Below are 12,970 nucleotides of genomic sequence, written 5' to 3'. Positions count from 1 at the left end.
GACGATTGGCATGGGCAAACTGATCTTCACCCATTTGTCCAGATTGGACCTATATGCAATGATATTTATTTTGCTTCAGGACATTCTTGTGTGAAGAATTAATGACTTAGGGGGTGTTTGGGAGAGAGGGGCTAAACTTTAGTCCCTCTCACAAAACCATAAGTCCCTAGACTTATGGTTTTGAGAGAGGGGCTAAACTAGGGACTTAATGGTTTTGAGAGAGGGACTAAAGTTTAGCCCCTCTCTCCCAAACACCCCCTTAAGTAAATGTGTTGATGTCCTTGTCAAGATGAGCTAAGAGAGTTGAGACTTGAGAGTAATGGGCAGGAGGTAATGGGGGGATCTTGGCTAAGTGAGAATATGGTATAGGGCCAAACTTCGGTTTGATAATCCCAGGGAGAAATAATATCTTCCCATTAAATAAAATGACAAGGAGGCCAAATTTTCGTGCCACTGTTCAAGAATAACATTTACAGATATATAATAAATATACATATTTTAATAGTGAACATTACAGAGCCACATAAATTTCAGAAAAACTTTCCTCTTCCTCTGTAGTTAGCTTGTAGGCAAACAAATGGATACATATGCACATGAAATTTCCACAGATCAACACAACGGCAGAGTCACATTCTCCATAATATCCAGCCTCAGCACGCAACATGATCACATTTCTTGCTGCATAATACAATGTAGGCAACTTCAATCATCTCATGTGAGCAAACAGAAAGATAGAAAAACACAAAAATGCTTTTCTTTACAGAACAGCATCACAGCCTGGTTGCATTTCTGTCAGGAATCTCCCAACCTCCATATATGATTCCAGGAGAACTTTAGATCCTCTTTAATCAAACAAAAAAATGTAGGTAAAATATATACGTATAAACTTTGTAAAGAGCAACACAACAATGGAATCACATTTTCCTATACACACAATATACTTACACACTACGCCATCCAGTCATCCAAAGGATATAGTGTCACACCTCACAACTTCTTTTGAATACTTCCTAGAAAAGTTTTCATCCTAAGACGCTAACGCAAAGAGAAGCAAATCACTTCTGTCAAAAGGGCAAAATGCCACAATGATCTTATTTCTTCCACGGTTCAGGCTCATCAAAGAACATGGTCAAATCTCCTGTCTTGCTGTTGCATACTGCCAGAAAACTTTCTATCCTTCCATGTAGAGAACAAAAAACACAAGACCTTTTGTGAGCAAAGGTAACAAGAGTCACATTCCCTCTGGGACAATCCTAGTCACAAAATGGATCCTTTTTCTTTGCCGCAAGCTTTCATTGCATCCACCCGTGCAAGGAAACAACAAGAAGAAGATATCAACAATTTATACCATACGGCAAACTCTTCTCAAGCGTGATCCTAGCTACCAACTATTTTTATTGTATATTGCATCACAAAGGTTATCACAAGGCCACGTCAAGACTATAGGCATGTCATGCTGGCTCGTTTTGTTTTGTTCCTTTTTTTCACCGACATCTACTTCGTGACGAAATGTCTCTCTCTAATATACCACCATGCCCCTAAACTTGGCTTTAATATTGTGAAATGCCACTCACCTTCGTTGATTCTCCCCTCACATGTTTCCTATATTTACTGAACTGCCACTTGCTTTCTAAGCTTCTATGGGGATCCTCTGTGACCCACAGATTTGAATATTTATGTGGCATAATAACGTTTGCACCAAACCAAAATTACTAAGAGCATATTTAATGTTAATTTTACCACTTTACATATGTCCCATTAATTTACTTTTTTAGCATTGGATACTATGGGAGGAGTACAGTGTATCAAAAATGGAAGGCCCATATTCGGAAGTTCAAGCAAATACAAACCGTCAAGTTGACATGTGGATACGACCATCCTTTTTTTGGCGTTGCTCAGTGTGGTACCTCGACAAGCATTCCAACAAGTTCCTTTCACGTTTTGTAATCTCGCCAACCAGCTCTGAAGAGGAAGGGGGTGTGGGTGTTCTACTCAACACATTTCTCTCCTCCCCCTCCCCTCACCCCCGTCTCCTCTCAACTCTTGTTCTTTTTCTACTTGCTCCCTTGAGACTAATGGCTTTCCTTAGTAGATGATACGATTATTTTCCTGTTTTTGCATTTTCCTTTGGCTCATGGTTGCAGGAGTCGATTGTTGATGGTGGCAAGCACCATCGGTCAAACCGTCGTGCTTCTCATCAGTAAATGATCTAACCACTAGAAGAATTATGTCGGAATTTGACAGTATGACATATGATCTTCATCATCCAAGGGGTTTCAATGTTGTTTCTGAGTTTTTTTGTTTTACATGGAGGATAAGGAAAAGAACCTGTGTAAGTATAGTCACAATATCTTTTTAGAAAATTATTAAGTTCTCTATAAGGACCTGTGTAGTGGATTCCCTTTCCTATATATTCTATTTTTTTATATAAAAACATTATCAGTACTATCAAATTATAATGTTTCATGATATTTTTATATGAAAACACTTAGCATAGTTTGGTAGAATGGGAAAATATTGTTTTTTATAATGAGCACAAATCATATTTTAATACTTAAATTAAGAAAGTATTTGTAAGGATATTTTTTGAAACTTGCATGTTAAAAAATCTCATATCTATTATTCTCTTGTATAAGTGAAATTGTTTTTGCTATTACAAGAAACACACATGCCTACACACCACCACGCATGCACACCATCACACACATGCGAAGCCCCCCCCCCTCCACCTCCCTCCCAAAGGCCCTAACACACGCTTAAAGAGACGGACACAAAAGAAAAATCCCTGACCTCACTATTTGATTCAATAAAAAAAATAATGTTTAGCAAAACATTTCACCAATTCGCAAGAAAACAGAAAAAAATACTTAAAATATGACATAAAAATATAAATAAACACATCTCCTCTCTGTGTTTTGGAGTAATTGACTCTATTGATTACTGCCTTATTGCCATCTCACTTCGATAAATGAAAGTTGTATGATTATAATTTTTGACGCTGCACGCTTCGATGACATAACATATTTTCAGCTGTTTATGATATTTTGCTAAATAAAGTGGTTTGAAATTAAATATTTTCAGTGTCAATTATTTAAGAAGGCAGGTACTATCATTTTAGAGCATGCATGCCATCATCGAAGCTCAAAGTTCTAGCAACAATTAATAGTTGCACTCTTAATAATCATATCCATGGAGTATCATAATGCATAATATGCTGCAGAGACAAATCCAAGCTCATATTCTGCAGAAACAAACAAAAAAGATTTGGTGCAAATGATCTGGGGACATAGCAGGAAAAGTGATTTAACGAATCCTACTTCTCGCAGGGGCAATCTTGTACTCACAAAAAATTAAATCCTATGTCAACAATTAATGTTAAACTCACCTTTATTCCTAGTTTTAAGCTATATAAACAAGACTAGCCACTTTGTTATCATTGCCCTCTCTCAGCTCCCAAAAATCTCACTCATGTTTGATTGCTTTAGTTATTCTCCATCAAGAGGTTGAAGGCTAAACTACTCTTAGTTCAATGTTTAACTAAACATATCCATACCCATCACTTTGGTAAGTATCATTTATGTGCCACACTATATATGTATATGCACGTCATTTATTTTATTGGCCACTTTTCTAGAAATCTTAACCCCCTTTTCTTACAAATTCATGTGTTGATGGGTATATTCTGTGGATTTTTATTATTATTTGGCATTTATTATGGAGGATGGATTCGAAGGTAACATGTAGAGTAAAATACATTGTTGGTCCTTAAAGTTGTTGTGTGATGTCATACTAGTCCCTAAACTTTGAAACTTTGAAGATGGAGTTTGAGAGGAGGGGGGGGGGAGAGAGAGAGAGAGAGAGAGAGAGAGAGAGAGAGAGAGAGAGATGGTAACCACACCAGTATCCGAAGGAGTATTTGGTATTTTAATAAGATTAGGATGTGTACTTTTTTCTCAAAGTTAAGGGATCAACATGGCACCATGCAACAAGTTTAGGGAGCACTTCTAGTGTATTTTAATCTTTACTTAAATGTGGGAAAATTATGTCTTTTAAGTACACTGTAGGTCTTGTGGGAGCTACTTTTATGGATGTGCCTTTTTGTGTGGCAACACTATGTTCAATTTATTTAGGATATTGTGCTTATGTAGTGTGATTAAAATGATCAAATCAAAATTGTGATTGATGTCCTAACACATACTCCTTTGTCCCAAAAAAACCCCCCAATCCTAGGGATGTATCTGGACAACGTGTATGTCTAGATATATATCTAGGATTGGATTTTTTTTTTTGGACGGATGGAGTACTACTTTAATTAATTTCACAATAACTATATTTGGAATTCGAAATGCAAAGTTCCTTTATCTATGTTCTTACAACTATTTCTCTTCATGTACTTGATTTCTGGAGATGGCTTCCAAGATATTGTAATTAAAAACACATCCCTCACAGCTTCCATAGACGCTACTAAAGTTTGTGGTGCATATCAAAGAAACTATTGTTGACAAGAGCATGGCATCAACAGGCATTGCAGTGAGCCCAAGCAACAACGATGCTTTGGACCTAGCTGTTGCACAATTAGATGGTGATCAATCTTCATATCATCATACACCAGAGGTCTTCTTACTCTACCTTGCAGTTCCCGGTGTTCCTCTAGCCAAAATGCAAGTACTTGAGTCTGATTCGGTTGCCGCAGTGAAGCTTCGGATCCAAAACAGCAAAGGATTTGTGGCGAGAAACCAAAGGTTGGTTTTCGAAGGCAGAGAGCTCTCTCGCAATGATAGCCATATCCGTGACTATGGGGTGAGGTATGGAAGTGTGCTTCATCTCGTGATCCGACTATCAGATCCACGACGAACCGCTGTGAGGACTGTTTATGGAAGGAAGTTTAAATTCCAAGTGGACCAACGTCGAAATGCTAGATATATGAAGCAAGAGATTTCAAGAAATGTTGAAAGTCCCAATGGTATTGGAGAGAGCATGACTTTGGTCAATGGTGAAAAGCTTGATGAAAGCACATTAATCTCCACCATTTGTGAGACCAACACTTCTGATACCGATTTTCTTGCAAACAAGTCAGAAAATTTTAATGGAAATGAAATAGAAGAATCTTTTGAGCAATTATCCATTTCTTCTGACATTGGAAACAATTTACAATTTGATGATGCCAAGGAGAAATATCCCCTGATTGAACCAGTTCTTGTCAACCCAAGTGTTACCCTTACTCCAAAAATTACGGGTATGATCGAAGCTACACTTGCTGGGCTAGAAATGGAGCACACACCTGTGATGTCCTCAGAGGGCACTGGGGGAGTCTACTTCATGCTAGATTCATCAGGCCAAGAGTATGTTGCTGTTTTCAAGCCAATAAATGAAGAGCCAATGGCAAAGGACAATCCTAATGGCTACCCTTTGTCCAGTGATGGGGAAGGATTAAAGAGAGGAACAAGAGTCGGTGAAGGTGCATTCAGGGAGGTTGCAGCATACATTCTTGACCATCCTATTAGTGGTTATCGCGTGAGCGATGAACTAGGGTTTGCTGGTGTTCCTCCGACAGTTCTTGTTCGATGTTTGAATGGTTATGTTGATCAGACTAAGTATGATTGCGCGGAGAAAGAACCGAAAATTGGGTCCTTGCAAATGTTTGTGAAGAATTCTGGGAGTTGTGAGGAGTTTGGTCCTAGGGCTTTCCCTGTGCAAGAGGTGCACAAGATTGCTGTTTTGGATATGAGGCTAGCTAACACGGATCGCCATGGCGGCAACATACTGATTCGTAAGGATGAGAATGGGCAGATTGAGCTGATACCAATTGATCATGGGTATTGTCTGCCTGAAAGCGTAAGTATTTTGTTTTGCTTTGAACTGCATTTTTTGTACTGAAAATTGAAATCTATGATCACCCATAGTCACTAATCGCCATAAAGAGTTGCTCACTCCATGTCAAAAATATAAGCTGTATAAGTTTCTTACACTGTCTTCAGTGCAAAACTTTGACCTTTAATTCCTTGTATAGTATTAATATCAATAACTATAAAATTGACATAACGTGAATGTACTTTCAAATTCAAATCTTATGATGCCACATGCTTGACGCTAAACATATGTACCGCTAGTTCAATTATTAGTCAATGTTTGCAAATGTTGGCTTCCTAAAATTGCGGGAGGCTTATATTTCAGGATAGAGGGAGTAATTTTCACGACCACACACTATGTACACATTTTAATATAATATCCATTGCTAAATTTTTTGTCCTAATTTGGTTACTAGCAATGATTGTTTTCTCATGTTGTAAACAATGTTTGAACTATTTTAGTTTTAGTAATTGATTTGACTTCTAAACAATTTATAGTTTGAAGACTGCACATTTGATTGGCTTTACTGGCCCCAAGCACGCCAGCCTTTCAATGTTGAAACCCTGGACTACATAAAGTCACTTGACGAGGAAGAGGATATCAAGTTGCTCAAGCTCAATGGTTGTGAACCATCATCTAAGTGTGTTCGTGTTTTTCGTCTAAGCACCATGATGTTGAAGAAGGGTGCTGTGAGAGGTCTAACTCCATATGAGATCGGTAACATGTTGTGTAGGGAGAACATTACAACCAAATCAAAGATTGAAGAGATTGTTGAAGAGGCAGAGCATGTTGTTCTTCCTGGGATAGGTGAAAAGGCATTCATGGAAGCCATCTCAGGTATCATGGATCGCTATCTCAATGAACTCTTCAAATGAAATGCTCCTCAAGATGACTGTGAATTATGGTTTCGAGTGTGTGTGATAAGTGAATTTGTAAGTAATGTAAGTCTCTTTTGTGTCAAGATATCGCCTCCATGAATAATAAGGAAGGATCATTGGTCCTTCTTACATTTCTCGATGTAAATTGTAAATGAATATAAGTGAAGAATGTTGTAAATTAATGGATTGTGTATATCTCACCAACATCTTGCATGTTCAGTGTTTTTTTATTTGAAACAAGGGTTTGTCTCAAAATTTTGTGTAAAGTAATTGAATGATACCTTTAAAGTTTCCTCTTGAGGATGAAATTATGGGGACTTTAAACATGTTCAGCTGATATAAGTATTAGTATGAACTCTCAAAACATTAAGTAACACAAAGATCAAATCAAAATTAAAACCTTTTTTTCCCTGATAATACATAAAATATATATGTACCTATGCGCACACACCACTGCAAACATCACGCTATGCAATTTTTTTCCTAAAGAAAACATGTATATTACTATAACAAAACTTATAGTTATCGATCTCACTTTATTTGACTCCCCCCTTTGGGCGAAAATGAGTTTCGACAGTGGCAGGAATTTCGAATTCAAATAAATTTTTGAGGAAAAAAAAATGGCATTCACCCAACCAAAATGCTAAGTGCACACCCTCATCAGTTCATCTACCTCTCTCCTTCACTTTACTCTCTCTCTCTCTCTCTCTCTCTCTCTCTCTCTGCTCCCGCCGGAGGCAACGGCGGCGGACGTGCTCCTCTCCTCCCCCGATCGCCGGCGAGCGGGTTCGCCGGGGGCGGCGACGCGGCCGGCTCATCCCACCGGCGCCCCCACCTCGCGGCCCGATTCGAAATTTTGAAGGTAGTATTCGTTCTCGCCTCGCTTAGCCCTCCCCCCTTCTCCTGTGGCCGCTTCACGAGCCGGCGTGGCGCGTAGATTGGGGATCCATCCGGTGATTGAATCTTCCCCCAAGGAGATTGGATGGGATTTGTTTGGAAGGGAATAGTTCCACGCGTAGTGAGGTGTGGTCCTCCTAGGGATTAACCGAACAAAGCCCTTGGTTTGATTCCGGATTTCTTCGCTGCTTGGTGCAGTACTGACATTGAGGGGACTTGTTTTGCTAGCAGTTTGTTTGCAAAAATAATTGGGGATTCAGTTGAAACCCCATGCCCCCACATTAAGCGGATATTTGCTTCATTACCTGCAAGAGTGGTCAATTATGTAGTGTTACAGGGAAATTGGTCTGTAGGGCTATAGGCACAGACTGTTAGCTATCTACTTTGGCTGAATTTGGTCAGGTTTCTGCACTTCCTAGGTTGATCGTAACATTGTTGTTACTAGTCTCACTAGTGTTATGCAGGGGGTATGATTAGTTTATAATTTCTAGGTGTTCCTGTCAAGCTTAAGAATATCGAATATGCGCTTATATTTTATAATCTAAAGTTTTACTGGTATTGGTTGTCGTAGGCCTTTAGCATGTGTAGATAGTGATTGATTGAAGAATGCAAAAGTTCAGACGACTTCCACCTGTTCTGCTGCAGCTTGTTTGATCACTATCATGCATCCCTGTTGGCTTTCGTATGGATTGCGTTTGCCCTCTGAAACTAGGAAGCTTAATGTGTGTTACGCTGTTACTGTTTGAGTAGTTGGATAATGAATCCCATGGTAGCACTATTTGCACTCCGGTTTAGACATAGTGATTAAAATGGAATTTCTCCAAAACTAGATCTGGCCCATTGCAATAAGTAGAATTCACATTGAACATTAAAACTTTGCAGCTAAGTTTGACTATGGGACATGTCTAATGTATCTTCTACCCTTTATCTGCTTTACCATGCAGGTGGCACTTTCAGATTGCCTATGCTAGTTCATTTCACGCTGCATATCCAAAATGGTGAAGCTGACAATGATAGCACGTGTTACTGATGACCTTCCGTTAGTGGAGGGATTAGATGATGGTCGGGATCTGAAGGATGCTGACTTCTACAAGCAGCAAGCTAAACTGTTGTTCAAGAACTTATCGAAAGGGCAACATGAAGCATCAAGGATGTCAATTGAGACTGGGCCATACCTTTTCCAGTATCCTTAATTCTTATGCTATCTGCAGATTTAGAGTTCCTGTTGAAAAAGATTATTCCCTCATGATTTTTTTTATAGGTGTTCCGTGCCAATTCCCAAAAGATTAACTCATGGTTACCCTTTTTGTGGTTTTAGGCTCAAATTTGAATTGCAGCAGCAAAGACAATGATTCCAACTAGATATGTTGGTTGATACATACACTCTGTTTAGTTTTCCTCTTTATTTTAAATTTAACTGCTCATTCCATTGACAACATATTCTTGCTGCTTATGGGGGAGTGAGTGAATTGGTGAGTAATAAGTATTGTATTAGACATTTTACTTGGTCTACCACTCTCCCAATTTTTGCATCAGCAAGAACTTGTATATTCTATGCCCTATATGCATCATCTGCCTTTCGTCATATACTTGGATGTTAATGGCACCAAGATGCCAGGAAAGTTGTGTTACTAATGCCGTATGTTAAGAAACTAAATCATTTCTTGAATTTTCATCCTGTTTGCCTTGTGAAAATCATTTGTGGTACACTTGTTGCACCTTGATTTAACCAAACAGTTACATCATCGAGGGCCGTGTGTGCTATTTGACAATGTGTGACTGCTCTTATCCGAAGAAACTTGCTTTCCAGTACTTAGAAGATCTCAAAAATGAATTTGAGAGGGTCAATGGCAACCAAATTGAAACTGCTGCAAGACCATATGCTTTTATTAAGTTTGGTATGGTTCTTACATTCATGATATTTTTCTTTATACTCATTCTCTTTATTCTACTAGTTAATGGCTTATATTTCCTGTTTAGACACTTTCATACAGAAGACGAAGAAGTTGTATTTGGATACCAGAACCCAAAGGAACCTGGCCAAGTTGAATGATGAGCTTTATGAGGTGCACCAGATTATGACTCGCAATTTTCAAGAAGTTCTCGGTGTTGGTGAAAAACTAGATCATGAGTTTGCCTTTGCACCTTATCTGTGTTATGCTGCATCGTTCATCATAGTTTTTAGCACGATGGACTTGTCAATGATTTCTGTGCATATGAGATTAACTTGAGTTTACGTATTTCCTTGAAAGATTATCAGTGAATAGGTGAGCAGTCAAATTCGCAAAATCAATTTGGTTTCAGCAGACTATCTTGCCCTAAAATTACTTGAGTTGTGTTTTCATTCCGCACTATATTGTTGTTATATTTTGTGTTTTCCTTCAATAGGCCATTTTGTTGTTTCACATCTTATTAATATTTCTTAGACTCATGCTTCCTTTTGAATTGTTTGCTCCAGTACACACCAAAGCTGTTTCTTTCTTTGTGTTGCCTGTAATCCCACGCTTTGACAGTTTTGCATGAGTGCTTCACTTTTGGCAAGACTTGTTGCAGTCTCATCTCACATTTCGTTTCATGCTTAGAGGTTTACATTTCCCAGCTGTTGCTCAGTGAAAGTTTTCTGTTTGCAGAGGTGAGTGAAATGTCCAATAGGTTGATCTCTGATACTAGAATTTATGCGGAGAAGGCGAAGGATCTCAATCGTCAGGTGTGATCCCTTATTCCCTTTACTGCATTTGCCATCTGGCAATCTCAATCTCCAAGCAACTAATATGAAATTAATATTTCAATAAATTGTGAATTAATATTGGACATGTGATAAATCGTGACTGCTGTTTATTCATGGAAGTCTTAAGGGAGTCTACTCATTTGCTTTCTAGAATTGTGACACTTTACTTTTCTCAAAATTATACATCAACAGTCCGTTGTTTCCTAGAATGATCGATGGGCAATTGCAATTTATTTTCAAAAACCGTAAAATTGTATTGCTTAGTTCCAGCAACTCCACTTCAAATTTCCTTACCTTCATTGCTCTTTGAGGAGAAAAGGGGGGGAATTTGTGCTCAAGTAGTCAACAACTAAGTTGGTCCTTTTGCGATCAATTTGACACAGTAATGCTTAGAACATGTCTACATCCTTTATTTGTTAAACATATGAATTCCTGCCATACCCCCAAATTATGTTCACCAATGCACGTGAGGGATATGGGAATCTCTCATGCGTTACTATGTCCTATCTATGTCATATCACTGGTGGACTGTTAAGCATAACAAACACCTGATCTGCATTACCAGTTTACCACTTCACCTGTTTTCACGTCTGTGACAAGGCTTTCCTTCAATGGTTTTCAGGCCCTTATTCGCAAGTATGCCCTTGTTGCCATTGTGATTGGAATAGTACTGATGCTCTTTTGGGTCAAGAACAAGATATGGTGACTGAGAGTAACAGTCAGGCCTCCTGTTACGGTGCTGGAACTTGAGTTCTCCGTGCACCCCGAATCGATTCTGGCTCAACAGATGCTTTGATGGCTTATCCCGCATCTGCCCATTCAAGCGAGTAGTAGTGTAGCTCTTCTTCCGTGCTTTTTGTTTTTTGTTTTTTTGTTTTTTGCCTATTCCTCCCAACAAAGATCATCCAAACTAAACCCATTGTAGTATAAACCCTCGTCATCGACCCAGCCTATCCTGATGGATGAAGAAGTCCTTGAGTTCTTGCAGCACCGATTTCTGGCTAATTGTTGTGTAGAGTCGGCTTTTCGACCTCCGAAATGGTATATGTTCTTTGCAAACTCACCATGTAAGAATTGATGTTTCAGGCTGATGGATGGACAAGGCACATACCATCCAAAGCTGCATGGAATGTCTTGTGACTCAGACGTTTTAGCTGCAATCGAATACGTCCGGTTATGCTGCTGGAGAAAGGTCATTCTCATTGCCAGATTATCAGCTTCTGTAGTCAGAGATTTTGGCATGCAGTGCAACAACTTGAGATAGAACAACGTTAAGTATGAAGGGCCTATTTGTCTTGAGCTCAAATGCTATGCTAAATATGATATTTTTTACATGCAACAACTTGAGATTATCTTGATGTAGAACATGAACAACCTTGATGATACCTTTGAGCTAAAATGCTACTGATACTCTGGTATTTCACCGTGTCTTAAGAATGGAACATATTACATAGTATATCATCATCTACCATTACACCACCAGTTTGGAGCTCAGAAACTTAACGGGAATGCTTGGTTTCTGCAGAATTTAAATTAAATTACATTCTTTCCCGCAAAATTTCGGCTTAATTTGGATTTCATCCAAATCCAAATCCATAGTGGTGTTCAGCACCGGAAGCCGAGCACCTTGCCGTCCACCGGCGAGACGCCGACGCGGCACACCTTGGCCGCCTCGACGTGGTGCGTCAGCACACGCAGCACGGTCACCCTCCCCTTGACCACCAGCAGCGAGTCGACCTCCATCACCGCCGCCGCCGCCGCCGGCTGCTGCTGCTGCGCCGAGGCGGCGGCGGCGGCGGCCATCTGCTCCTGAGGCAGCGACGGCGGGGTGGCCGCGGCGAACGCCGGGACGGCGAAGCTGGCGGACATGTCCTTGGTGCGGCCACCGTCGATGAGGCCGGCGGGGATGTAGACGGAGCCGAGCTCGCCGCCGGCGTAGGCGACGCGGAGCGAGCTGTCGAAGTGCGCGAGCGGCGCGCGGTTGGGGTTGCGCACGGCGGCCGTCTGCTCGAACGTGAACGCCACCGTGCCGTTCGGGCCGGACGCGAACGCCGGCAGCCGCACCGCCGCCACCGCGATGTCGGGCGGGCGCGGCCGGAACAGCACGAACAGCGCCGCCCCCGCCCCGCCCACCGCCAGCGCCAGGAACGCCGCCGCCACGAGGCACGACGCCAGCGCCGACGACGACGACCTCGCCGTCCTCACGTGCAGGTGCAGCGGCCTCTGCTCCTCCTCGTAGTAGTAGCCGTGCTGCTGCCGCACCGGCGGCGGACCATGCCTTACCGGCGGCGGCCCGGGCGGCTGCATCGGCGGGGGACCTCGCCGCGCCGCGCCGTCGCCGGCGATGGCGATGGCCGGATCGCGGGTTCTTGGCGGCGGCTGCATGCGTGGTGAGTGGGAAGTGGTTGCTGCTGGCGGGCGTGCGCGTGGCGAGCGCATTTGTTGGCTTGCGCCGGAGGTGGCGCGCCGCTTTAGGAGTGAATGATGGCATGGAGTGGTTGGGGGCGGCATGTGCTGCAAAAGTGGAGAGCGCGGCGAAGTGGAGGCTTCTCGCGGCAGCCTCCGCAGCTGCTGCTGTCGGCTGTCGGGGAGAGGAGAGAGAGGAGTTCTAGTTTGG

General features: G+C 41.4%; 3 protein-coding genes across 7 annotated transcripts; 2 read left to right on the top strand and 1 right to left on the bottom strand.

Annotated features, from left to right (window-relative positions):
* Nucleotides 1–2,022: 2,022 nt before the first annotated feature.
* LOC9266535 (phosphatidylinositol 4-kinase gamma 4-like) lies at nt 2,023–6,983 on the top strand. Of its 4 annotated transcripts, none has more exons than XM_066306966.1 (3): nt 2,023–2,332; nt 4,523–5,835; nt 6,348–6,983. In XM_066306966.1, the coding sequence occupies exons 1-3, from the start codon at nt 2,308–2,310 to the stop codon at nt 6,723–6,725; spliced, it is 1,716 nt and encodes a 571-aa protein (XP_066163063.1). In that variant the 5' UTR covers nt 2,023–2,307; the 3' UTR covers nt 6,726–6,983. The 4 variants fall into 4 exon arrangements, with proteins under 4 accessions (XP_066163063.1, XP_015631753.1, XP_015631743.1 ...); XM_015776267.3 differs by lacking the exon at nt 2,023–2,332 and adding an exon at nt 2,398–3,564 and having other exon boundaries at nt 4,450–5,835; XM_015776257.3 differs by lacking the exon at nt 2,023–2,332 and adding an exon at nt 2,398–3,564 and having other exon boundaries at nt 4,408–5,835.
* Nucleotides 6,984–7,362: 379 nt separating this feature from the next.
* On the top strand, nt 7,363–11,771 carry LOC9270655 (25.3 kDa vesicle transport protein SEC22-1). Of its 2 annotated transcripts, none has more exons than XM_015766361.3 (6): nt 7,363–7,590; nt 8,570–8,808; nt 9,363–9,523; nt 9,606–9,691; nt 10,256–10,332; nt 11,440–11,771. In XM_015766361.3, exons 2-5 carry the CDS (start codon nt 8,621–8,623, stop codon nt 10,259–10,261), a joined length of 441 nt encoding a protein of 146 aa, XP_015621847.1. In that variant the 5' UTR covers nt 7,363–7,590; nt 8,570–8,620; the 3' UTR covers nt 10,262–10,332; nt 11,440–11,771. The 2 variants fall into 2 exon arrangements, with proteins under 2 accessions (XP_015621847.1, XP_015621773.1); XM_015766287.3 differs by having other exon boundaries at nt 10,976–11,771.
* On the bottom strand, nt 11,741–12,844 carry LOC4324293 (uncharacterized). Its single transcript, XM_015766097.3, has one exon. It carries the CDS (start codon nt 12,790–12,792, stop codon nt 11,959–11,961), a length of 834 nt encoding a protein of 277 aa, XP_015621583.2. The 5' UTR covers nt 12,793–12,844; the 3' UTR covers nt 11,741–11,958.
* Nucleotides 12,845–12,970: the final 126 nt, after the last annotated feature.

The sequence above is a fragment of the Oryza sativa genome, chromosome 1 (genome assembly GCF_034140825.1).
Source record: "Oryza sativa Japonica Group chromosome 1, ASM3414082v1".
NCBI lineage: Eukaryota > Viridiplantae > Streptophyta > Magnoliopsida > Poales > Poaceae > Oryza > Oryza sativa.
Note: the sequence above shows the minus strand (reverse complement) of the source record. Positions and strands in the feature narration are given on the sequence as shown.

Bases quoted from the DNA above. Each gene is read 5' to 3' on its own strand.
- LOC9266535 (XM_066306966.1), top strand. From the start codon at position 2,308: ATGGAGGATAAGGAAAAGAACCTGT. The intron at 2,333-4,522 runs GTAAGTATAGTC...TGGCATCAACAG, and splicing joins GGATAAGGAAAAGAACCTGT to GCATTGCAGTGAGCCCAAGC. The intron at 5,836-6,347 runs GTAAGTATTTTG...AACAATTTATAG, and splicing joins GGTATTGTCTGCCTGAAAGC to TTTGAAGACTGCACATTTGA.
- LOC9270655 (XM_015766361.3), top strand. From the start codon at position 8,621: ATGGTGAAGCTGACAATGATAGCACGTGTTACTGATGACCTTCCGTTA. The intron at 8,809-9,362 runs GTATCCTTAATT...TTAACCAAACAG, and splicing joins ACTGGGCCATACCTTTTCCA to TTACATCATCGAGGGCCGTG. The intron at 9,524-9,605 runs GTATGGTTCTTA...TTTCCTGTTTAG, and splicing joins ATATGCTTTTATTAAGTTTG to ACACTTTCATACAGAAGACG.
- LOC4324293 (XM_015766097.3), bottom strand. From the start codon at position 12,792: ATGCGCTCGCCACGCGCACGCCCGCCAGCAGCAACCACTTCCCACTCA.